This window comes from Tamandua tetradactyla, chromosome 1 (genome assembly GCF_023851605.1).
Source record: "Tamandua tetradactyla isolate mTamTet1 chromosome 1, mTamTet1.pri, whole genome shotgun sequence".
NCBI lineage: Eukaryota > Metazoa > Chordata > Mammalia > Pilosa > Myrmecophagidae > Tamandua > Tamandua tetradactyla.
The window spans coordinates 180,867,640-180,894,011 of record NC_135327.1 but is presented as its reverse complement, the minus strand read 5'-3'; the positions used below and the strand labels follow the sequence as shown (position 1 = coordinate 180,894,011).

The following is a 26,372-nucleotide window of genomic DNA, read 5'->3' as shown; positions in this document are numbered from 1 at the left end:
GCTTCTTAATTTCATTTCTACTTATAAGCAGGAAACAATTGTTTGTAAATAATTATAAGGCTTTTTGATATTCTCTGATTGTTAGTTTACATTCCTGAGGTGAACTGACTGGTTAGTCTTGCCACTAAATCAGTTGACACTTATTAGCAAATCTGAGTGCTGGAATTACGTGCCTTTGTTAGTGATTTCAAGTGGATTGAAAGGCACCCACTGAGAGAGGAGAAATTTTGCTTGCAGCAAGGAAGATTTAAATTTGAATGCTGTCGGTGACATTGTCTGTGTAGCCTTAGAGAAATTATTTAATTTTTCTGAGCATTAGTTATGATCTTTGTAAAATGGAGATGATAAGCATACTTACCTCTTTGGGAAGAATTTTAGTTTCATCTGTAATATTTAAGCTATTTTTTAAAAAAATCTAAGACCACATAGCAGGTTTACTATCAATATAGTGATTCAGCAGTCATACTTGTTTGTTAGATCCTATTTTCTGTTATAGCTCCTCCTTCTCCTTTGATTCTTCTCCCAATCTATAGGGATCTTCAGGCAATGCCTGTTCTGACTTTTTCAAGCTGAGAAGGGGTGTTGAGGATAGGGGGATATAATTAGTTGATAATCTTGGAGAGACTGATCCCCTGGGTTTCAGGATTTATCTGACCTAGGAACCCTCGGGAAAGCATAGGTTCCAGGAAATCAAACTTAGTGCATGAAATTTTTACAGAATCTCAGTTCAAGTCCTAGGTGTTCCTAAGAGTTAACAGGAGTGATGTTGATCGGATGTTTAGCAAATCTTGGCAATCAGCACTATCTAACTGAAGCTTGTATAAGAGTAGCCTCCAGAATAGTCTAAGTCTATTTGATCTCTCTTAGCCACTGATGCCTTATTTTATTACACTTCTTCCCCCCTTTTTAGTCAGGAAGTTGAGTCACTACATTGATATTTCTTCTAGCCTCCAGGGTCTTGGAGCAGCTAGAAGGAAAAATCTGAAATAGTGGAATGGTAACCCATAAACTCTGAAATCTGTTCTGTAACTACTTCTTGAAATAACCTTTGAAAATTATTGCTTTTTCTTTATTTTCTTTGTGTATATGTTCTATTTCACATACACACACAAAACCTGTTAAAAAAAATCTTGACTGTAGGTTCAGGGGTGTCTGTCCAATTATTTTCTGAATTTTTTATTTCAAGTTATTTCCTAATTAGAAAAAAAGTTTAATCACAGATTATTACTGAAAATGTCAAGTGCCCTCACACGTATTTTTAAATCTCAATAAGAATCTTTGAACCTGATGTTTTTGCTTGGCTTGAAGGACTTAAGGAAAGTTGAGTGAGGTGACAGTGCTGAAGAATTAATCATAAAATTGCCATCATCACACTCCCTTATTTTGTGGCCCTTAGCAAACCAAGAAATGACTTGCTTTAATCTCTCAGGCCTTCACAGCTCTCCCCTAAGGTTTTCAGACCTAAGTAAAGGAAGTAAATGTCTGTGAACACAGATTTTTTGTATGCTGATATGGAAAATGGGCAAGACTTTCTAATGATGGTGTGGTAGTAGTGAAACTAACTGCAGAAAGCTTGCCAGGTCAGTAAAGTAACTGGTCTGTCATGGCCATCAGTTCTACCTCTAAATGTCTACATGTAGGCTAAGTGGTGGAAGAGCAGTGTTCCTACCAGAGGCTCTGTAATAAAAATGCAGCGCTTTAGTGTTTATTTTCTGTTAAGTAAGAAACCAGACTCCAGTGGAGGGAGCAGAGCAGGGACACTTTTCCCTAAGAGATGTTGGTTCCCTGTAGATTTCAAGCAGGCGCATACTGGAACAGGGTTTCCTGAGTCTGGGCTCTCAGTGACTAGGAGGGGTTAGTGACTCATTAGACCTATACTTAGGCAATGTCTGCAATGTTCTTCTTACTTTATGGGTTGCATAATCACCCTGGTTTGCCTGGGACTATGAGGTTTCCCAGGATTAAGGACATTCTGTGTTAAAACCGGGAAAGTCTGGGTTAAACTGGGACAGTTGGTCACCCAACTTTTTTAGCCTCTCTGCCTTTCTCTTCTCTCTCTTTCTTCTTCTCACTGTCAGACAACATAGTGAGTGTTTCAAAATGCTTTGTACATTGTTACAGATAAACTTTACTTGTGGTGGGCCTGGAGATTTTGAGAATAGGAATATTTGTAAATTGTGGATTATACCCCCAGGATTACCAGTCTTTCCCTCTTTTTAGGAAAAATAATACATAATTGGAGCAAAATTTAAACAATGCTAAAATCTCACACTTTCGCCCCCGGTGATCATTAAATGCTAATGGGCAATTTCACAATTTTATTCCTCATTTTAGTTAACCCTCATGCCTAAGTACAACAAATGCAAATGTATCTCAGGATCAAAGGGCATAACTCTAATAGCCCATGGAGCTTCAAAATAACAGACAGAAGTCAGTGCTGGCTGTCGCTGAAGATTTTGATTTTTTGCTCTATTAAGAATGACTAGGGGCGGGCCGCGGTGGCTCAGCGGGCAAAGTGCTTGCCTGCCATGCCGGAGGACCTCGGTTCGATTCCCGGCCCCAGCCCATGTAAAAAACAAACAAACAAACAAAATACAATAAAACAAGAAAATGTTTAAAAATGTTTCCCTTTCTTCCTTCCTTCCTTCTCTCTGTCTCTCTGTCTTTAAAAAAAAAAAAAAAAAAAAAAAAAAAAAAAAAAAAAAAAGAATGACTAGGATTCCCGGTGCCTGCCCATGTTAAAAAAAAAAAAAGAATGACTAGATTTTTTTTCTCCTTGTGACTCATCAGGAAAGTCCTATTTACTCTTCCATGTTTGCTGTTCACATACCCCTGCTTCTTTCTTCTCCTGGCAAAGTTATCAGACATGACTGTGTGATATTACTGGACTGTGTGAAAAACCCATAATCATAATTTTCCAATCAACAGGTTGTCTTTCTTTGACTACTTGTTTTAACTGTGCCTGCCTCCCTTGGTTATCTAGCTGTGAGCTGTTTTCAAGCTAATTTGCATCAAGCTGTTGCCTAGAAACCATCCTGAAAACAGGATTAGGTAAAGCATTTTTTTTGTATTACAGCTGCTTTCTGATTAATGCTTGGTGTTAGAAATAGTTTAGCTTATACCCCATAAGTGAAACAAGAATTTTTCAACAGGATTTAAAAAGATGTTCCCATAGTCACATACTGAGCTGGTCATCACCAACCCAATTCTCCCCTTCTTCTACAACATTCAAACCCCCCACCCCTTCAAGAGGGCCACGTGTTGGGAATTGTTGGGCCCCTTTCGAGAACATTAACGTAAACCAACAGCAAATCTCATATACTATTATCCATCCATCAGTTCTTTGGACCTCAGCCACACAAGTGTGAGTGGAGAATGAGAAGGCTATTGTAGTAATTTGGTCATCAAGGAGGAATGTATTATATGGAATACCAGTTAATCAGCTAAGTGATAACCAGATTCCCAACAAAACACCACCAGGGACTAATTCCATTTTAAATCAACTGCAGGGACTCAGAGGGAACAAAATCTCTAACTATGAACCCTGTTGTCTCCCAGGAAAGAAATCAGGATGGAGTCAAGGAGTGACAAGAAGTATATGTTGCAAGGACTTATTCAATGACTGATGTATTCTTAAAATCCTCCTGGGATAAAATAGATAGGTAAATAAATGATTTTGACTGGATTTGGGGTTACAGGAGAAAAAGGAATCAGGAAAACCTGAGACTCAGTAAATCAGCAAATATTTATTGAGTACCTCCTACATGTCAGGCTGTCTTCTAGGTATGGTGGGGGTAGAGTAGGATGAGTGTGAAACAATGAGCAAGACAGTCCCTGTGTGTTCTAGTGAGAGGGGCAGAGGTCGGACAATAAATACCTGAACAGATAAATAATTTCAGATAATGGTAAGTGCAATGAAAATGATAAAACAGGGTCAGTGACTACACTTACAGGCATGGGTGCTGTGCTGCCTTTCTGAGGTGCCACTTGAGTTGAGGGACTGAGAATTTGAGGGCTTGGAAGCAACACCTTATCAGAAATGGGGAAGTTGGGAAGGAGGCTGAGAATGTTGAAGAGTTAGTAGAAATCAAAACACAGAGAGAACTTTCATTACAGTTAGGTGATAAATCAGATCCATATTATGAAGATCATTTTCGAATTTCTCAGAAAAATGAATCAAACCTCACCAGTCCTCCAGATGGTTTTAATTACCTTTTGATGGTGATGAATAACATAGTATTAGTCATAGAATAGACATCTAGATTTTTCTCCTAGATATTAATGGGTGGGAGTTATTTTACATGTAATATTTAATTTTTAAGTCTCAAAAATAACATATTACTAAAGTTGGAGGAATAAGAAGAGAAAAAATATCTCCTGTAATTCCACTACCCAGATAGTACTGTTTTCTATTCTGTGTATTTCTTTCCAGTCTTTTTCATGTATTTGATTTTAGATAATTAATCCATAGCCTTGTAGATGGATTATAGGCATTTTCCCACACTGCCTTAAATTTATATCCCATACGTACAACTCAAAATGGCTTTATATACTACATGACTGGCTATCCCATGATTAACTTAACCATAAGTGGCTCTCTTTGCAAGTGGACACAGATATGCTCATACGATGGTGTAGGTAGAGCCTTCATTCCCTACCCCAAACAAACCAGATCCTGAAACATGGGGGTTGTCAGGTTAGAAACAACACTCTGTATCTCAGCAGGGGATAAGGTTATAACCATTTACATTTATGAGGCTCTTTAGCATTTGTGAAGCCCTCTGATGTACCTTCTGTAACTTGATCTTTACAATGATCGTGAAGGGAAGATAGAATTATTATTTTTATCTTCCCAGAAAAAGACACAAGTATGGAATGATGAAAATCATACCCTCCCTCCTCTGTGTTTCTGAAATGACTGTCTGTCCTTTTTGCTCTCAGCAGAGGCTGAGAGTGATTCTTGCTAGATGCCTTTGACCGTGGCCTTCTTGATGAGAATAGACTTCTCTTTGGAAAGCACAATCTCTCATATGGTCCACAAATGCATGGTGATATCTATCCACATTTTCTCCTGTATGATCAAGAAGCTATGGGATAGCATTTAAAAAATGGCTTTTGTAGTCAGGTGAACTACCTGGCTCTGCTCTTCCTAAATGTGCAACTTTGGGCTGATTGTAGAGCTTCTCCAAGCTTGCATTTTCTCCATAGTAAAATGGGGAAAATAACAGTACCTAACTCATAGATTTGTTATTGTGTTTTAATAAAATAATGTATTTAGCCATTTTCCTTATTATGCGTCTGGTGAGAAGACCTGTGTTGGCAAGAAGCTTATTGATAGTTCCTTAGAGGAAAATCAGTGAGTAATCTTGATTACAAGGAACTCCGCTTGGAAATTATCCCCCCCAATAGTACCATTATTGAATAACCACTGTGTACAGGTTTCTGCATCAGTGTGTCTAAGCTAACATCACTATTTTTATTCCTCCAAAGCACATTATTTTATCATAGTATAGAAAACAAATGTTCCAGAATAAACATTAATAAACTCTCCCTTAGATTTTTCCCTAAACTTAGTTGGAGGTATTGACAAGCTTTCTGTACATGTTGGCTGTTGAAAAATGGTAGAAGAGCCTTGCTAAATATAACAGACCCTGGTCAAATAGATGGTGGGGGAAGAGTTCAGGAGAACACTGGTGCCCATTTTATTGATACGAAAATTAGAAATATAAGGAAGTGACTTGCACAGTAATATCTCCAAGCAACCAGTCTTTGAATTTTTGGGTGGGGAGAACATAGAAGGATCCCCCGTTCACCTGATAATTTTACCATTAATTGAGAATATGTGGGCCCTTTATAAAGTGTTTGTTTTAACATGCACCTTACACCTATACAGTACCATTTCCAGCCTGTTCTTTTTAAAACATCTATATGAAATTAGTAGGTGAAATCCAGCTGCTTGATTGCCCTTATAAAATCCGGTAAACATCGCAGTGGTAGGGATGATGGGCTCAGCAATCTGAATGCTAAACTCCAGGTCCAAGTAGCTGTTTCTTTCTGAACTTTGATAACTCGTATCTGCCTGAGAGAAAATGACATTTGTTTGTGCTGGCTTGACCTTTGAGTCACCCTGAGACCTGTGATCTCTGAACCCTGATGTAGGCTGTAGACTTATTTCTTAATTGGGTCCAAGTTATACAAGTCATGTATAACTTGTTTGGGATGTTTTTTTCCATTCTTGATATGCTCTCGCCTCCGATGTCTCAATGTCTCATTTTATTTCCCATGACTCATGTGGTGCGAGTTGGTGGTACACTGCCATCTTCATGCATGGAAGAAAGTCCACAGAACTGACTGGAACAATGCTCAGTGATCATGATGGTTTTCAATGTAATCTCTATAACTCATTTGAATGGCCAGTTAGTTGCTCATTATATTGTGCAGGCCACAGAACAAAGTCAACACACTATCTGCTGTGCATTCTAGGAGCTTGCAGTCTGACAGGTACCTGAACAGGGATGGCCAGTTTAATTTCAAGAGGCTATTCTTCAGCTATACACTAATATTCATGTTTATGGATTCAACAGGAAGGTTCAAACTAGGGAATTCTTGTTTTCACCCTAGCACATATTTGAATAACCAAGAGGACCTCATTGAAGTTTAGTGTTTATCTCTACTGAATCACTTTGGCCAGCATGAATCATTATTCTGTTTCTTTCTGTTATTTATAGTGGGTATCTGTGACTATATAACAATCTAATAGTGAGAAATCTAGTAGGGACATGGCATTTAGATGCTGAAATTCTAATACATTTGTTTTCTTTCAACTTAATAATGTGTGTTAATAGGAGATAAAGAAGCTCCAGGGTAGAATGCTTGCCTGTTATGAGGAGACTTGGGTTCTATTCCCAGCCCATAGTGGTGCATGCACCACTACCTCCATCCCCCACCCCCAAGAAAAGAAGCTCCAGGTAAATTTTGGTCTTCACCATGGTGTTCCTGTGGCTACGAGTGAGATGAGACTTAGGCATTAGCCAAGAAAAATAGGTTGATCACTAATCAAGTTTTAGCATAATGTATTACCAGCCTCAGTAAGGGACTAGCAAGCACATTTTAAGCAATCCTAGTAGACTTTAAGCTACATATTAGCATGTCTGTAGCTCTACAGTTTAGCAAGGTTGCCTGATACATACTGAATTATTAATATATTTTAGCTGAATGGAAGCCAAACAGGTCAAAAACAAGAGTAAGAAACAGGGACACAGAGGTCTAAAGACAGTAAATGAAGCAAAATTGTTTTGTAAGAGCCGCAATGTAGGCCTAGAAGGAGAATTTATTGAAGTCAGATAGGGAAGCACTTGTTCATCCATGGAGCCAGAAACCAGAGTGCCAGTACCTGCTAGGGTGGCTGCAGAGTAGAAGGGGTGTGAGTCTCCAGAGCAACTAAGGGTGCCAACTCAAATGCAAGTCAGGCCAGAGTGAGAAGGGCGCAGTTGTAAACCTCCTGCAAAGAGAAGTCTGGGGAGGGAAGCGGATGTGGAGATGAATGTTCCAGAAGCTACATAACTAAATCAGGCTATAACTAGCCTTTAGTTAAGTTAGGGCCAAAAAATATAAATGTGTCTACTTCTCTCATTCAAAAAATCCTCCTCCTTCTTCCCCTCCGTTGTTTTGTAAAAAAATTTCTTTAAAAAAAAAATCAACTTTGTCTTGGCCAAACCATTAGGAAAAAAGATTTATCCAAACCTAAGCTAGGGCAGAACAACAGCTCTATGAACCAGGAGGATAAGTATGAAGTTACAGCAGCTGTCTTACCCTACCTTCTCAGAAGTGAGTAGAGGGAGGTGAGGCAAAATATCAGGTTCAAGAAGCATGATGGAGAGTCTCAGACAAACCTGGGACCAAGGGGGCCTAGGTTAGACACAAAGAATAGGGTGTGTGGATGAAGGAGTAGACAGATACCTAGTTGGTGGGTGTATTAGTTTTCTACTGCTATGTAACAAATTACCACAAAGTTCATGGCTTAAAAATATATAAATTTATCATGTTACAGTTTCCATGGGTCAGGAATCTGATCACAGCTTAGTTGGATCCTCTGCTCAGGACCTTACCAGGTTGCAGTCAGGTATCTGATGCTTGGGGTCTTCCTTATGGCTCACGTAATTGTTGGTGGAATTCAGTTTCTTGCAGAATCTCTTTGACTTCTAGACCCTCTTTCAAAGGATTTGCCTGATTAGATCAGGCCCATCCAGGAAAATCTCCCTTTTAATTATTAGCTCAAAGTCAACTGGATTGGGACTTTAATCACATCTGCAAAAACCACTTTGCCATACGGTAACCTAATCATGGGATTGCCATCCCTCACTCAAGGGAAGGAGATTATATAGGGAATGCACACCAGGGAACTAGACTCTAAGGGGCCATCTTACAATTCTGCGTTGTTAGTGGGGAAGAGAGATGAGTGGCCAGTGCTTGTCTTTCCTCTTCACAAAAGCTGATGGATTTAGCAGATTGTAATTTGGTGGGCATTAGAGCACAGGATCACAGATGGTATTTTAGCTATTTATGGCTGGAGGTCTCAAATCATGAGAGAACAGAAACTACCACTAAATATAATCTAAAGGGAAAAAACCTCAATTATAGTAGTTCAGGGTGGAAATTTTTATTTGTAAAATAAAAAGAGTTATTGATAAGGCAATTGGTGAGATGCGTTTTATGGCCTTTCCTGGCGAGAAGAGGAAAAGAAAAGGAGCCCATTTTCAGGGTCTGAGGTTCTCTTGCATTCAAAGCTCCCATCTGAAGCTATATTTTACAACAAAGCATGTACTTTAACCTATAGATAACCCTCTTTGGTGGAGAGAGGCGCAGTTGTGTAAAGACTTGATTGCTCTCAAAATGAAGGACAAAATTAGAGAGGAAATTTTCTAACATTCAAAGTGCCAGAGGAAAAAAAAAATCTATGACTTGGGGGTGTTATTGTCCTGCACAGTGATCTGTCTTTTAAGTCTGGGCCTGCCAATAGGTTATTATTTTTTTTTAATTAGGAATGACATATAGAATATCTATCTTCTGGGTCCAACATCTCTGGGCAGAAAATAGTTATCCTCATTGTTTATTCTTAGAGGACTGTTTAAACCAGCTCTTACTTAATTCCATTAAGTGGAATCTGTTTTCAAAAACAAATGCTTCCCCCCCTATTTTTAATTTGTACATTTTGTTTAGATAATATAGATAAGAAGAGTAAAAAGCGCAGTGCTACACTGCAGTACTTCAATATTTAGCCATGTGTCCATCTATATATTTATGTACTCTGAAGTTTATAGGCAAGTTTCTAGTTCATAATTGAAAATATAGCGAGCATATTTTTGTAACATATTTTTCACTGAGAAATATATTATGAATATTTTTTATGTATTATAATAACCTACAATAACACTTTAATGGCTACTTAGATATAGCTTGCTTACTTAGACTGTTTACTTAAGGGCTGTATTAAATTTTATATATATATATATGTATACATGTATGTACACATATATCTATCATTCAGGCTTTTCTACCTTTGATCAGTAAATTGTACTTAGTAGTTGTGATCCTGTTATTTTTATCCAAATGCTTACTTCTTTTGTCTGTATTCAGTGGGAGCACTAATACTCACTGATACCGTGCTTGCTGCCTTGCAAAGGCAAAACTTGTGCTTTATGTTTACTTTTATCCCTGGTTGGTTCCCAAGGCTACTTGTAGAGTTTTTAAATACCTCTTTTGTGAGCTAGAAACCCTAATAAACAAACCACTTTGTTGAGACTAGGAGTATTAGCACTGGCACAATTTACTAATTTTACAGTGCGTTGCAGACATCACGAAGCAGTGAGGTGGTCCAGCTGCACCCTAGTTATACACACAGCCTCTGTGTACAGCTTTGTGAACTGCTGTTTTTCTTTCCCTTTCCCTTCTAAATGGGCTGCTGGTGGCAAAAATCTGTTTAAACAAAGGTGAGGAAAGGATCAGTTTCGTACAAGCACAGACTTTAAAAGTTAGAGTTTTAATCTATTAGAAACCTGAGCTTTGCAAATGTTGAGAGTACTAAGGTTTTTGGGGAAGAGAGGCAATCAGATATTAGTGGGTCATTAGACAGAGGAGAGAATACAATTCAGTAATGGGAGATGGTCATAAAGATAACTTTTTGATATGATCACATATTTCATATGAATAATGAAAACAGACCCACAGAAAGAACTTGAATTAACATAGATCTCTCATGATCCAGCCAAGTCTACATATTGAAAGTTCACTTCTGGGGCTTCTAGAAGTATATGAAGGCATTTTTGATTGTCACCAGGAGGGAAAAGGGATGCTACTAGGCATTTAGAGCTCAGAGGCCAGGGGACAGAAATATGTAGGACAGTCTTGGTAAATGAAGTCATCTTCCCTAAAATACCAGCGTGGCCTGATTGAGACGCTCTAACCATTTCAGAACCTTGTGATTTCTTCTGGGGAATGGAGCAGGAAATGTGAAATTACGGTTGTCAGAGTTTCTGGGGCTTCCTAGAAATTATCTAGTCCTACCTCCCCCATTTCCTAAAGAGCTTCTGTAGGGCTAAAGCTAAAACTATACTGGTCAAAGTAAAGAGGGATGGAAAAGAGGAAAGCGACACAACACTTTTTAGGTCTGTTATTTCTCTCAATCTTGGCCTGTAAAAGTTGAATCTTTCTTTCTGATCCAATCCTGTCTGATTGTTTTTCTCATAGACCAGCTGTTCAAAGAGTAGAAACATCCAGTACTGTCCAGCTGTTATCTCAGCCATCCTCTGGAGAACTAATTCTTTGCCAGAAAAGTCTCAGAAAAGGCCAGAGAGAGGGAGATGGAGGGAACACTGACTCGGGCTTAAGATTTGTTTTCCGACTGTTTTATTCCCTTAGGTGTGAGTGGAAACAAGAGAATTCCTGTATCATAAATAGCCTCTTAGAATGTCAGAACTACAGGGCCACTGGGAGACCATCAGGTCCCACCCTTTTTTGCATATTCCAAGAAAAAGAAACAGAGAAAGGTTAAATGACTTACCCAGGGTCACAAAGCCAGAGAGTGACTCAGGCCTTTTGATTCCAAGTAGAGCATTCCTTCAACTATAGCAGAAGCTACCTCTTTGATTTATGTTATTTATTAATAAAGAAGATTTCTTTCAAAAATTCTCTCTCACCCCTACCAAGGCATTGTGTCCTTATTACATTCAAACCTTATGTAATTTCTGAGCCCACTGACTTCATAGGTAATGGAAAACAATCTTTTATGACCAGAAGGCAAATATTCCCTATTTATAATGCAGTAGGCAATTATCCACCATGTTCACCTGTATAAGGTCTGGGTGAGAAGTCTTCACACTCATTCGGTCCATACATGGTGTACAATCAGTGGCTCTTAATATCATCCCATAGCTGTGTATTCATCACCGTGATCATTTTTAGAATATTTGCATCACTCCAGAAAAAGAAATAAAAAGAAAAAAGAAAAATCTCCTACATTCCATACCCCTTAACCCTCCCTATCAGTGGCCACTATTATTTCAATCTACCCATTTTTTTAACTCCTTAACCCCCCCCCCCCGTTATTTATTTATTTTTTATCCTTATTTTTTAATTCTTCTGTCTATACCCTGGATAAAAAGAGCATCAGATAGAAGATTTTCACAATCACATAGTCACATTGTAAGAGGGTTATAGTTATACGTCATCTTCAAGAATCAAGTCTATTGGAACACAGTTCAACAGTTTCAGGTACTTCTCTCTAGCCACTCCAATACACCATAAACTAAAAAGGGATATCTGTATAATACATAAGAATAACCTCCAGGATAGCCTCCTGACTTGGTTTGAAATCTCTCAGCCACTGAAATTTTATTTTGTCTCATTCCTCTCTTTCCCCTTCTGGTGAAGAAGGCTTCCCATGGTTCTGGATCCCAGCTCATCCCGGGAGTCCTGCCCCATGTCGCCGGGGAGGTTTACACCCCTGGGAGTCATGTCCCACGTAGTGTGAGGGGGGCAGTGAGTTCACCTGCAAGTTGGCTTAGAGAGAGGGGCCACATCTGAGCAACAAAAGGAGTTCTCTGGGGGTGACGCTTAGGCATAATTTTAAGCAGGCTTTGCTTATCCTTTGCAGGGATAAGTTTTATAAGGGCGGACCCCAAGATTGAGAGCCCAGCCTATTGAACTGCTTGTCCCCACTGCTTATGAGAATAATAGGAATTCCCCAGATGGGAAAGTTTAATATTTCCTCCTTTCTCCCCAGTCCCTCAAGGGACTTTTTTATTATCTGCCCAAATTACTCTGTAGTATATTGGGGCATCACACTAACCTGTACAAACCAACAAGATCTTGTGCCCTATTCAAGAGTCCATATAATTATGGTGTTCAAATAAACTGACCATACCAGTTAAATTAGATAATGCACCACCCAAGATACAAATTTTGCACCTGATAAACATCTCTCCGTTTGGTCTCACACAGAAGTTGAAGTTGTAATATATGGACCATATCATCCTTTACCCTATATTCTGATTTACCTTAGTCCCATCCAGATCAGCTTCATTCATATATCTACTCGATGTCTGACCACTTTTTAAACAGTTGCTGTATGGGGTAATACTGACTTTCATAGCTTCGGAACTCTAACTCAGAGTCTCAGGTGTCACATAAATACCCTAAGAAGAAATCTGTTTTAACTCTGGGGGAATTTGGACTTAGAATGAATTATGTTGGAGCTCTTAAGTGTGGGAGGGTTAAAAGCAAAAGCTTTGTTGTATTTGGCACATAGGGCAAATCAATAACAAAACCCTGTCAGTTCCCAGTGCTCACATCTGAGAGTGTGGAGATACAGCCTAGACTTGGAAACAGAAATGGAGAAACAGCTGAAGGAAGAGTTAATTGTCAATATGGTAGCCTTCTTCAGGGTTTTTTTTTTTTTTTTTTTTTTTTTTTTGAGGCAGGTGTCTATGGCTCCCCCACTGTGGATGGAAAGAACAGAAATGCAGATTCCGTACAGCTTCAGCCTTGAATGATTGGCTCAATCATGCTTTTGAAGTGCTTTCATTTATTGGTGAGATTAAGCTGTCTGTTATGGCAGAAGGAAGAAGAAAGAGAAGGACTGGAGGGATTGTTTCAGTTTCTCAAAACCAATCAAAAACTCTTCCATCTGATATGGATATGTTATTTCTCCAACAATTCTGCCTGCTTTGAAAGGGGCTAATGCATTTTCTCTCATAATACAAGGAGATTGCCCTGGTCTGAAGTCCAAGATGAAATTTAAAAAAACATTTTACAATTAGGAATCTGAGCTCCAGGTTCTCTTTGGTAGTGAATAGGAAGCAGAGGGCTATGCCGTAAATGGACTGGGAAGGGAATCTGAAACTAGGGATTCAGCTCCTCTTTAGTGCACAGTCTCTACTCTCTGGATAATTCTTGATCAGATACAGTAATGTTGTAGAAGTGTTTTTGTCGTATGTAAAGCACTGTGCACAGAACATGGAAAGTGATATTATTGTCATTATTTTTATCCTGTGGTGAATGGTTTGTGCCCTGGGGTCATGGAAGTGAATGCTCTCTACTAGGTTAAGAAGGGTAGTTTGGCTTCAGAAAGAATTCAGAAGCACACATTTGGGGGCATTTTCATCTATATTTGTAAATGAGGCAAGAACTAGCAGATTGAGAATGAATTTCTGTGTGCATAGTAACTTCGAATCTCTTATTTCTCCTTTGGCAGCAGGCAAGGAATTTTCCCAAAACCTAATTAGGTGATTTCTTTGTATTGTGGGCAGTATTCTTAAAATGAATCAATGACTTTTTTCACATTAGGATTGGACTCTATTTGGAGAAAGTATTTAATTATATTTCTTATTTTAATGTGGAAAACAGAAAATTTAAAAGAAATTAGTATTGACACATCTCTCATGAAGCCAATATCATATGTAAAAATTTATATTTACATAATAAATAAGTTCGAGTTGACTCTTCACAAAAAAATATAGAATTTACTCTGTCAATGGATTTATAGTAGGATTTCTTTAAATAGCACCCTCCCCATGACTTCATAATTTGATTAACCTATTTCACAAAGAAAAGTACATCTGGATACTATGAACAAAAGTATGTATGTTTTGGAATAGGGGTATTACAAACAATTTCTTTTCTATTCCCAGTGCCTGCCCATGCAAAAAGAAAAAGAAAAAAGAAAAAAACTATTTCTACTACTACTCTTGAAATTGTATAATGCAGGTATCATTTCATACACACACATATGCACACTTCTAAGTTTGAAATTTATTTAGAGAAACACGTAATATACTTCAACTTTGGTAGCAAAATAGAATTGAGGCAGTCTCTTGAATGTTTACAGTTATGAAGTTTGACTTGTGAGCCTTTTTTCTCTTGTAACTTACAAGAAAAGGTCAGTTTTTTGCTTCTGCTTGGCATCTGGCCATTTTCTGTGTGGTATATGTGGATGGGTCCTTTGTATAAGACCAGCTCAAGGGTAATGTTTGCTGTTGAAAGCCTGTCCCTGGGAAATGCGGGGTCCGGTGGGGGGATGGAGGGAAGCATTCCCTGTGTCTTCCTGGGTAGCCCTCGAACCACCTCCTAGGAGCAACCTCTCCCTTCTCCCCTGCCTCCTGGGGAACTAGGAGTGAACTGTGTGTTTCGCTGGAGAGAAACCGTTGAGAAGCTTTTAAAAGTAAATTTGAAGCTTGTCATTTAAATTATCATTCTGCTTTTTTTTTTAAGGCTTTTGAAGGTTGTTAGCTGACCCAGCCACATTCCCCCAGGGCTGTGGCTCCAGTCTTTGGAGCATCCTGTGCTCTAGGCAAGGCCCTGGCTGTGATTTTTAAGTCAAAAGCCTTCTTTCCTAGCTTGAGAATGATCTATTCAGCTAAAGAACTGCAGCAAAGGCGGCAACATTTCCCAAGGCAGCAGGGCTTTGAGAAAAGGATCTTTGTGGAGTTCAGAAGGAGGAGCTCTGGCTAGGTCCTACTTTCTAAACTCCATTACCTCCTGCTCTCTAAGCACTTCACTGTCCCCAAGGCAGGGTTTTCTAAATCTAAACACACCCATGAAACACTAAAAGGGCATTTTCCCTCTTCTGTTTCCTAAATTTAAAAACAACTACATCTTATATTACTATAACATTTTTAGTAAATTATAGGGTATTATAGCTGAATAGCTTGTTACCAAAGACCTATAAACTGTTATCTTTTCTGGGAGTGTTTAACCTAAGATCTGTGGAACCACTCTCTCCCTTGTGGGTGAGCCAACTGAAATCATATCGATTATTTGTGTGTATATGCTTGTGGACAGTTTTCTGGCAGGAAGTTCCAGAACTTCCATTAGATTGTCAAGAACATCCATGAATCAAAAAAGGTGCCAAACCACTGATCATGTCCAAAGTCCTCTCTAATCCCTCCCCCCCACCCATATATACTCTCCTACAGTTTTTCGAGATAAGGATATTGAGACCCAAGGAGGTGGACTGATAGCCAGTGAAGTGCAGGCTGGGACTAGAACACTCGTTGTCTTCTTATTCCGGTCTGGCTCTCTTTCAATAGCATGGGCACAAAGGAGGCTGACTTCCAGAGGGCAGTACTGCCCAGAAACAGGCTCTGTGAGCACCTTGAAGGATTAGGATGCAGTAATGCTTTCCAGATAATTTGTTTATAAAGTCATTTTGTACCTCAGGATAAAACTCTCTTTTTAAGACTGACTTTTATTCCTTTTTCTGCCCACCACCACACCCAGCTCAGTATCTTGCTCAGAGTAGCTGTTCAGTAGGTTTGTTGAATGAGTGAATATCAACAGTGAGCACTACAAGGAAGCAGCTTAGCAGTTTAATGCAACCAGTTCCTTGATCTCAAGCATTATGAATTTCTTCATTTTCCTCTCCTTATTTTCCCCTTTTCACTTCCATCATCTCAGATCTTGGGTCAAATGTTAGCATCAGGAGACTTCCCAGATCATAAGCCATTTCTTCCCTGCAAGCTCATTTAGCAACTTAACTGGTTAGTGACTTACAAATACAAATGGAAAAGCCATTGTAATTTTAAAATAAAATAAGTAATTTTTGTTTGGTAAACAATTTCCCCTAATTTATTTAATATATAAATTTGGATAACCCTGTAAGCATTTAATGGGATTAAATTATCTAAGTGCCTGGGCTCTAATTCGATTTTTTTTTTCTTCTGTTTGGCTGGGGTATTGTCAAATGATTATAGATGGGAGCAAGAGGTAATTATTGAGTACATGTGATCTGTGGTCTGTGCTTGGCTGTCAAGAGGATAGGTAAAAATGTTTATGACTGGGTCATAGAGTTTTAAGGCCTAATGATAAAAAATTCAAATAATTTAACAAAGAGAAGAACGTCAAAAGAAAAGTAAAAACAAATGTTTCAGTTTAAGAGCTGTTTATTCTAAAAGCTGCAGCTGTTCAGGAAAGTGAAATCAATTCAAGCTGTGTCTGTCTAGAATACCCTTATAAAAGCAGTAGATTTGTTTTGTCTTTGATTTCAGATGAGTATAGAGGAAAATGAAAGGACATTCTAGGAAGCACAGTGAGAGAAGCAATGTGGAAATAGAACATGTGAACATTTTATTGTTTTAATTATGTTAGTCTTGTTCAAAAAGCTTTTTAAAATATTGGGCTGCTGTGCCAGTGACATCTTAGGTAAATTACATGCATTATCTAATTTAATCCTCGCAACAGGAAGCGGGTGCTATTGTTTTCCTCACCTTACAGGTGTAGGGAACCAAAGCTTAGAGAATTGAAATCTCTTGCTCAGACTTGCACAACTAGAAACCAGGATTCAAAGTCAGGGCTGTCTGGTTCCAAAGCTATCATGCCATGTATTGAAGACCATTAGGGCTGGATAAAAGTATCATGTATAAGAATAAAGGGAGACTAAACCTTACAGGATGATTGGAGCCAGGTTGAAGGATATTAAATGCCAGGTCTAGAGATAAACAAGACTTTGGAAAAAAATTTCCAAAGGAAGTTGCCAAGTGTCTTCCTTTAACTATTGAGGGAGGGTGGAAATTCCATCTGAGTTGCATGTGGAATATTCGTGTCATGAGGCAGGGGCTTAATATTGCCAGGAGATTTCTTCCAACCCAGAGATTCTGTGATGTTACTTTGAACCCTTTAGCAGGGATATGCACTTAGGACAAATAAACATGTTCATCTTTATCACTTAGGTTCCTCAGAAAGTGATTCTGGCAGCCTTTCCATCCAACAAGTCCCTGCCATATTTCTACCCTTTTAATGCAGAAAGACTGTGCTCATAGTAGACATGCTATCATTGAATTCAATGAGTCTATGCTCTTTTTTTTTTTTTAACTCCTATCTTTTAGATTTAGAGGCTGATTTAAATGAAGCTGTAGTACATATGATTTGGAGTTGGCTACACTTGGACTGGAATCTCAAGTCCACTTTTCTTCAGCTGTGTTACCTTGAGCAGGTGACCTAACCTCACTGAGCCCCCAGTTTCCTATTCTATAAACAGTCTGCCTTATGAGAAAGCACTGGGCTCACTTTCTGACGTCAGACAAGCCTAGCATCTAATTCTATGTGCATCTTCTTGATCATATCATCATCATTGTCATCATCATGTTCTTTACACTTGTTAAAATTTCTCTTTAAAATTGGATTTTGAGTTTCAATGCCTCTTTCCTAGGAAAAACAGTGTGGGAAAGGTTTAGCCACTTTGAATTAAGAGGAACCTAGTTCAAGGTCTAGCTCTAACAGTAAGTAACTGAAATCTTGGACAACGGGTATAAAGCCACCATCACAGGTTTGTTGTGAGCATTGAATGAGGGAAAGTCTATGAAAGTAACATGTAAACCCATAAAGTTTGACTTAAATATTAGCAGTGTGGTAAAGATGTCATTATCTCATTGTCTTTGCAAGAATTAAACTAAAATTTCATACCTCACGTGAATAGTACTTTGCTGGTGGTTGTATGACCTAAAATGTCTCCAATATTCTTAACTCTTTGCTCCTTTTTCTGGATTTTGGCCTCCAAGACCATAATGCCCTTCTCTCACTGGCTATCATTAATTATGGGTTGAGTTTGGTCTGGTCCCTGCCCTTGCAGTGGGATATTGACCTATCTGCTTAGCTCAGAAGCCCACAGCTGCCAAGGAGACCCAGCTGGACCTGATTTTTTGGGCCAAGCCACAGAATGTGTTTGGAACTACTTGGACATATTTTTTTCAATCACAAGTACCTGCCCTGAACCTACGCAGTACTTTGTTAAGCTCTTTGGTTTGGGAGGATGAATAGGCCCAGTTGGTCCCTGATCCTGAAGAGGTTCTTATTCCACATGGGAGATTATACTAACACATTTGATAGCAACTATGAATTCTTTAAGACTGCCTATCATTAGGCTAAATCACTTGGTAACATGACAATTACTGTATAATCCAAAGTAAGGGGAGTTCAGGGAAGGTTAGTAGAGTTAGAGAAGGTTTATTATTGGTTATCCAGGATATGTTCATGAGAACTTTCATTAATGTAACTCGGAAGAAACCAAGCACAGTGTCAACAGAGTAGCCCAATCTGGGCAATTTCCATAGGAAAGCATGGCCAGCCAAAGAGAGCCTTTCTTAAGGATAGAACGTGATTCCAGAGGTTTAGCAAAGCCTGAGCATCTAACCAGTCTACGTTGTAGCTTAGAGAACAGAATTGTGGGTTGGAAAGGCAAATACTGTGAGTTCTAACTCTTGCTTTTGCATTTTACCTTAAGATAAAATTTGTTACCTTAATTTTGGTCTTGAAAGGAATTTGGTCAAAAGCTTATAGAATATTCACCATCAGGCAGTCAGTAGATTTGTCATTAGGTACCTACTTAGGGAATCAGATCCTGACTCCAGGTTATTGTATAATCAGGGAATCTTGGTTCTCATATCAGCTTTGCCACTGTTCTATTCCTTGCCACCCAAACCATGGTCGATAAATGAGTAGTATTGGCATGACCTGGGAGCTGGTTTTGAAATACAGAATCTCAGACCCCACCTATACCTGTGAGCCAGAAACTATGTCTTAAGAAGACCTCCAGTTGATTCACGTGCACAAAAAAGTTTGAGAAGCACTGGCCTAGATGGTCAGCTTAGGGAAGAAATAGGATTTTTCTGTAATAATATGTTTTATTATTTTGTATCCCCAGTGCCTGTCTAACGTTTAATGCATAATAGGCATTAAATTCATGAATCTTTCTCTGACCTTGACCTTTAGAGAAGTTTCTCTGAGCTTTTAGGGACCTTGTCTTCCTAAACTGCAATAGGTATGGGGGCCACAGATAATGGATATAGGGTCAACATTCAGTGGTTGAAAAACCAAAGTGGGCATCAATCACTTACTCATGGTGGTAGTTGTTTTAATTTGGATGCCTTTGACCTATTGAGTGAAAAATCTATGAGGGTAGGTCATAGAGTTCCTGTTTTTAAAGCTTTCCTTCCTGTTCAAAAATGTTCAAAAATATGTAAAATCTGGAAAAGTCTCTCAAAGGGAATGGAATATAATTCACGACCATTCTACCTATAATTTAATTCAGAAGTTTAAATGAGTGAAACAGAACTACATGTATAAAGATGAATAAATCTAAAAAAATATTTTCAGAGAAAAAAGCTTCAGAAAGATATGAGGGTATGGTACTATTTATTTGAAGTTTAAAAGCATCATATATATGTTACAGAAATATAAATATGTAGTGAAAGTATAAGCACGTGGATGGGAGTGATAAACACCAAGTTCAGGGTGGTGGTGAGTTCTGGGAGGGAATAAGGGGAATGGATGGGAGCTTTAACAGTCTTTTCATGTTTTATTTCTTGAAAAAAAGTAGAAAAAATTAAAAAAAAAAAAAGACTGGAGCAGCAAACATGGAATAAGATTTTTTAAAAAGAAGTGTTTGTTCATGATATTATTCTTTATCATTTTCCTGAATGCTTAAAATATTTCATTATGAAATACCTAAAATAAAATTCTCCTGGTAATTGTCCTACAAGCAGTTGGCATTTGGAAATTATTCCTTAGATGCTCCTTAGAATCTTCCAGTTCTAAATGTGTTTGCACATGGAGAACTCTCTCCATACCACCCTCCCTTGTCTCATAGATTACCAGTGTCTGTTTGGATATGCCCAAGGTCTGCAGCTTCTTCCCTGAATTCTGTTCTGAGAATAGAATTGTTCACCGTGTTTATGATGATAGTGAAACCCACCATTCTAACTGTTTTTAAGGACATAGACTCCAAGGCCTCCTTTGCCTCTGCTTCTTTCCTTTATTAAAGGAAAAGTTCTGTCCTGCAACTTTTATAATCTAGCTTTAGAGTCACCTTCTGCCTTCTTTTCCCTCAAGCTGCTCTCTTTTTTCACAGCATTCACATTTACACTACACCGCAGTTCAGTGGTGGGACTGATCGTCCATGTGAAACCTGAGAATTTTTATTGTCTGCCCTAAGTCTCACAATTTTCACTCTATTATCTGCTTCCTTAACTTCCTTTCTATACCAGAAGCATGCCTAAAGTTTAATCAATAAGGAAGAAAATTGTTGGCCTCTGACTCAGGGAGTATTGAAAGAGGCAAAAGTGGCTCCAATAGCTGGTGCTAAACTGTATAGCAGTGGTTCTAAACCAGGAACAATTTTGCCCTCCAGGGACATCTGGCAATATCTAGAGACAACTTTGATCCTTGGTTGTCACAACTGGAGAGAGAAGGAATGCTGCTGACATCTAGTGGATAGAAGCCAGGAATGCTGCTAAAACTACAATGTACAGGACAGTACCCCACAACAAAGAATTATCTGTCCCAAAATGTCAATAATACTGAGGTTGAGGAGCCCTGCTCTACAGAGCGCCATACTATGAATATCTCCGTATCAGAGGAGGCAGTGGAACAAAAGATGTAGGAATCCTAGAAGATGAATGTACAGACTGTTTGTATATCACCTACATGGGTTGATGTGGCTATGGGGTTCATGGCATTGGAGATGGAGGATGAGAAGAGATTAAGGAAAACTGGAGAGGAACAAAATCCCTGTGGTAGTGAAAATAGAGAAGAGCAGCCTCTGATGCCTTTGAACTTGGCACCTTGCTATAAATAGCATCCTTGTGCTATTTACAAGATAGCTTCTTTAAAATATTCCCATTGTGAAATGTGATAGATGGTTACCTTAATGGCCCCCAGTGAAAAAGCATGCTGCCTTTGGCCCATACTCTCCTGTAATGTGAGTTTGCCATATCTTTCCTTAAGAGGTAGAGTGTTTTCCCACCTCATGAATCTGGACTGGCTTTGACTAAATGGATGTGAAGGAAGTGATGTTGTAGGAGGCTATTTGGCTTTGATGTCTCCCTCATGGAAGATTTCTGCCATCATGTGAGGAAGCCCAGCCTGATCTAGCCTTCTTGAGAAAAAACCCAGCCGTCTGGCTACCCCAGCTGAGCACAGTGCCCACTGGACGTTGTGACTAAGTGCAGCCACATCAGTGAACCCAGATGAAATCAGCTCACTCACCAAGTGAACCCACAGAATACTGACAAATGATAAATTGTTATTTTAAGCTCGTAAACATTGGGCATCTTGATAGATAGCTGTACACTGTAAATAAATGATTCATGTGAAGCGATGATTGATATATTTGGTTTAGAATCTGATGGAAGTAAATATCAGATCATAGTTAAGAGAAACTGAGTTCTTCCTCCTTTGTTTCTTATAGCACTTCTCAGAACTTCTGGATGAGTTTTCCCAGAACGTCTTGGGTCAGCTCCTGAATGACCCTTTCCTCTCAGAGAAGAATGTGTCAATGGAGGTGGAGCCATCCCCAACATCGCCTGCACCTCTCATCCAGGCTGAGCACAGCTACTCCCTGTGTGAAGAGCCTCGGACCCAGTCACCATTCACCCACGTTACCTCCAGTGACAGCTTCAATGATGGTAACCTCAGAGCACGGGAAATACCTGGGACACCAAAGCCTTCAGTGTTGAGCTCCTTGAGTGTATGGAGCATGCGTTATATTATTGTCAGCACCCACTTTAACCAAATACCTCCTGGGTGTATGGCCTTGTACATAGGTTCTGGGGAAATGCACAGAGGCACAAAAACACATCTCTACACTGGGCTGTGTACTCTGGGAACTTTCTGTATCTGAATCATAGTAATTACTTTCTTTGATCCTATGGATTAGAAAGCAGGGCATTCTTTTGCAAATCAGACTAGCTGTTCTAGTTTGTTAGCTGCTAGAATGTAATATACCAGAAATGGAACAACTTTTAAAAGGAGGAATTTATTAAGTTGCAGGTTTACAGTTCTAAGGCCAAAAATGTCCAAATTAAGGCAAGGGTATAGAAATGTCAATCTAAGGCATCCAGGGAAAGATATCTTGGTTCAAGAAGGCCGATGATGTTCGGGGTTTCTCTCTCAACTGGAAAAGCACATAGCAAACATGGTGATGTCTGCTAGCTTTCTCTCCACGCTTTTTGTTTCATAATGCTCCCCCAGGGGCACTTTCCTTCTTCATCTCCTGAAGTCTCTCTCTGGCTGTGTGGGCTCTCTGACTTCGTGGCTCTGCTGTTCTTGTGGCCCTCTCCAATGCTTCCTCTATTAAAGGATTCCAGTGAACTAATCAAGACCCACCTGGAATAGGTGGAGTCACATCTCCTTCTAATCAAAGGTAAATATCCACAACTGGGTGAGTTACATCTCTATAGGATAATCTAATCAGGTTTCCAACCTATAATGCTGAATAGGGATTAAAAGAAATGGCTGCCTCCACAAGATGGATCAGGATTAAAACATGTCTTTTCTAGGGTTCTTAATCCTTTCAAACCAGCACACTAGCCTACCTGGTTGATAATTCCTGCTAGTCCACTAAGTCTCATTGATTTAAGGAATCATGTCATTTTTTCTGTGGAAGAAATTTTTCTGATGACTCTTCTCCATAGAAAATTTCTGGAATTACTAATCCTATTTCCAGCATGTACCATCAATCTCATGCATATGGGATCTTGATGACCATTCCTAGGCTTTCTTGTAAGGTACCCTCTCATGCCAATAGTTAATGCCATCATAGGGTGTTTGTTGAAGGCCCAGTTTTCCAGGCCTTAGAGCTGTTAAGATGTTTTGATTGTTACTCTCTTGGCCTTTTATTGGAATATATTGTATCTTCCCAAACTCTACAAGGCATATACACCTTTTTGACTTAATTTTCTATCATTTGTTTTCCTAGCCAAGTGGTCTAACCACATATTTAAGTACCTTGAATAAGATTTGCAAGCTGTATCTCTTTCTCCTTCTCAGGAGAATAACACTGTAGAGAATGGTCACTAATTTGCCCGCCTTTGGACATCTCCTCTCCCTCTTTACATCAGTGTACCTGTGGCAGAATATTTTGATGTTTTCCCCCGATTTCCCTTTGGTTAAAGCAAATGTCTGTGTATACTTCAAAGAGGGTATTAGTTTTGTGGGGGAACATTTTCTCCAGTTGGAGTTCTTAGATTCTCTACTGGCTTCTAAGGAAACCAACTCTGGGACCAGTAAAACATCATGTCTTGGGAGAGGGAATTATGTGAATGTCAGAGCAGATACACATTCTTCCTTTGAATTGTGTTGTCCTGTTCAGCCACTCAGGAAATGTGGCCCTATACCCTCATGAAGTTAGTGTCTTCATGCATAAGTGGATTCTTTCTTGGCTGGGTCTTGCTAGAGCCTTGACCATACAGTCAGATTTTTTTTCCTGGCAAGGATTTTGATGCTCTGTAGTTTTCTGCTCTGTAGTTTGTCTACTCTCTCTACTTTAGGCCAGGATAGTGTGGTGTAAGGGTAAATCCCCCAGGGAAATGGGGAGAAATTAGAACTAAAATAATTTGAGAATGTGGAGTTGTTTTAAAGGAGATAAGATGATGTCTGTGAAGAACTTAAGGAAATGCATGGTCCATGGCATTTCTGTAAATCAATTTCTTCTTTTCTTCCTCCATCTCCTTCTCTTCCTTCTTTATTTCTTCTTCTCTTCCTCCTTTTCTCCTCTACCTCTTCCTCTTTTTCCCGCTTGTGCTTTTTTTCTTCTTTTTTTGCTCTGTTTTCTTTTTCTCCTTTTCCTCTCCCCTCAATTTCTTATTTAAATCACTTTCAGGAATAATCTGAATTCAAATGTTGGAATCTAGTCTCTGTTGTGACAAGCACTCCTTGTTTGCATCACTACATGAAAGAGAACTATAGTAATTCAGCCTTCTCCTGGGCTTCAGCTTGAGTAAAGTCACACCAATCTCTGGCTCAGTTTTATTGTTTTAGGAGTGTGCTTTAGCATTAGATGAGTGGTTGGACTTTTAAATGACCTTTAAGATTTCTTCCAGTCCTGAGGTTTTGTATGGTTTTGGTTTCATCATACCATTCAGTAGTGGAACATTTTGTACCTACCGTTGCTTGTGTTTTATTTTCATGCTTTGCCTTTATTATTCCTACAAGTCCCTTGATGCCTGTATTTGAGGCCTCCTTCCTTTGTGGAAGTCTTTTCTGGTACCTCATGTGTTACTTATCTTTTTATTTGTGGCAAATATCCACAAAATTAATGGTTTTAAAACAGCAGTAATAACATTACTTCTTATGAATTTTGTGGATAAGAAATGAGTGGTTCAGCTCAGTTGTGATCAGGATCATTTGTGAATTTGAAACCATATGTTGGCTGAGGCTAAAGTTATCTGGAGATAACTTTCCAGGGCTAGAGGATCTACTTCCAAAGTGGCTTATTCACTTAGCTGGAAAATCAGTGCTAGCAATTTGGTTCTTCTCCATGTAGGCCTCTCTGTGGAGTTGCTTGAATGTCGCCACAGCATGACAGCCAACTTCTCCAAGAGTTAGGGATCCAAGAGATCAAGGCAGAACCTATAATATCTTTTCCTGACAACCCCTGGAAGGTATAATGAAGGTCATACAGAGGAGCCCTGATTCATTGTGGAAGTGTTTTACATGAAGATATGAGCACAAGAAGGAAAAGATCATTGAGAAAATCTTGATAGCTGACTGTCACATTTCTCTTCACAGTGATGTTTGCAAAATGACTTTCTTCCATTGCTGAATTCCTTTATTGAGTGATGACTAAAGTCTGTCCCTAACCGTTGATGATGGCATCATGGAATTCACCTGCTATGCTCTCCCATACATTTCTTGCCGCATAGAATCTCTGCCTATGCAGATCCACTGGACTGCATGCATTGAATTGGGGTGATAGTTCTTGGCTTGAATAAATTTTCTTGTATAGAATTTAAACAGTGCCAAGTAGGATTAGATGCTTTGTACTTTAATATAAATGCTTTATGATTCCTTTTTTAATTCATTCCATAACTGTTTATGGAATTTCTACCTTGTGCTTAATTAACATGCTAGGGACTGTTCTAAGCCTTGGGTGGTAAAACAGTGAACATAATTTACAAAGGTCTCTGCTCTTGTAGAATTTACATTCTTGTAGCTGGCAGTAGGGAGAATGAAAAATAAAGAAGTAAAATATTTAGTATGTCAGATGGTGCTAAGTGATGTATAGGAAAATAAATCAATAAAAGGGAGTTGCTTGGAGAAGGAAGGGTTGCAAGGACTCAGGTAACATTTAAGTGAAGGTCAGCAGAAGATAAGGGAAGGGACCAGGTGTGTCTTGGGAAGAGGACTCCAGGAAGAGAAAGCAGCAAGTACAAAGGCTCTGTGGCAGGAATGTGATAACAATATATTGATACCTGTGCTATGTTAAGGTAATATCTGTGCAATAGTCTGCTGTTCAACAGCTTTACTATTCTAGAATTATGTAGGTTAGAAATAGCCTAAACAACCTAGGCAGACTAACTTTGCCCTTCAATTCCACATATGTTTGTTGAACACTTGCTGTGTGCCAGGTACTATTCTAGATACTTGTGGAACACAACAGTAAGGCTTAGATCTTACCCATAAGTGGTTCAGAGTCTTTTAGAAATACATACCAAATACTATGTCAGCAGAATGTGAGTATTGTCCCAAGAGGAAATTAAACTGTAGATGATTCAAGAAGAGAGAACACATTCACAGAAGATCTCAGGAAAAGTTATATGAAATGAGGACTATTTTGTGGGCTTTGAAGCATTGGGTCGAGTTATCCCAGTGGAGATGCTTGGAGGGAAGTAGATGGAGAGCAGAGAGATAGGACATCAATTCTTTTAAAATGAGATACTTAGTGAAATGATCCCAGATAAGTAGACTTCCAGAGGTTCAGTGTCACTTCCTTTTCAATGATGAAGCTTTTTTTCCTCTCTCTTAGTTCTAATCAATGTAAATGCAACATAAAAGAACTCATGGGTGTCTTCTATGCTAAAAGCTCAGTGTGGGAAGAAATAATC

The 26,372-nt window shown here is 39.0% G+C and overlaps 1 protein-coding gene across 3 annotated transcripts in view; it reads left to right on the top strand.

Annotated features, from left to right (window-relative positions):
• CREB3L2 (cAMP responsive element binding protein 3 like 2) overlaps nt 1-26,372 on the top strand; it is a 121,622-nt gene that overhangs the window by 39,678 nt on the left and 55,572 nt on the right. For all 3 annotated transcript variants that reach the window (XM_077143738.1, XM_077143679.1, XM_077143623.1), the window contains exon 2: nt 21,737-21,953. In XM_077143738.1, coding sequence (XP_076999853.1) covers nt 21,824-21,953 — 130 coding nt within the window. In that variant the 5' untranslated portion in view covers nt 21,737-21,823. The remainder of the gene's footprint in view (nt 1-21,736; nt 21,954-26,372) is intronic.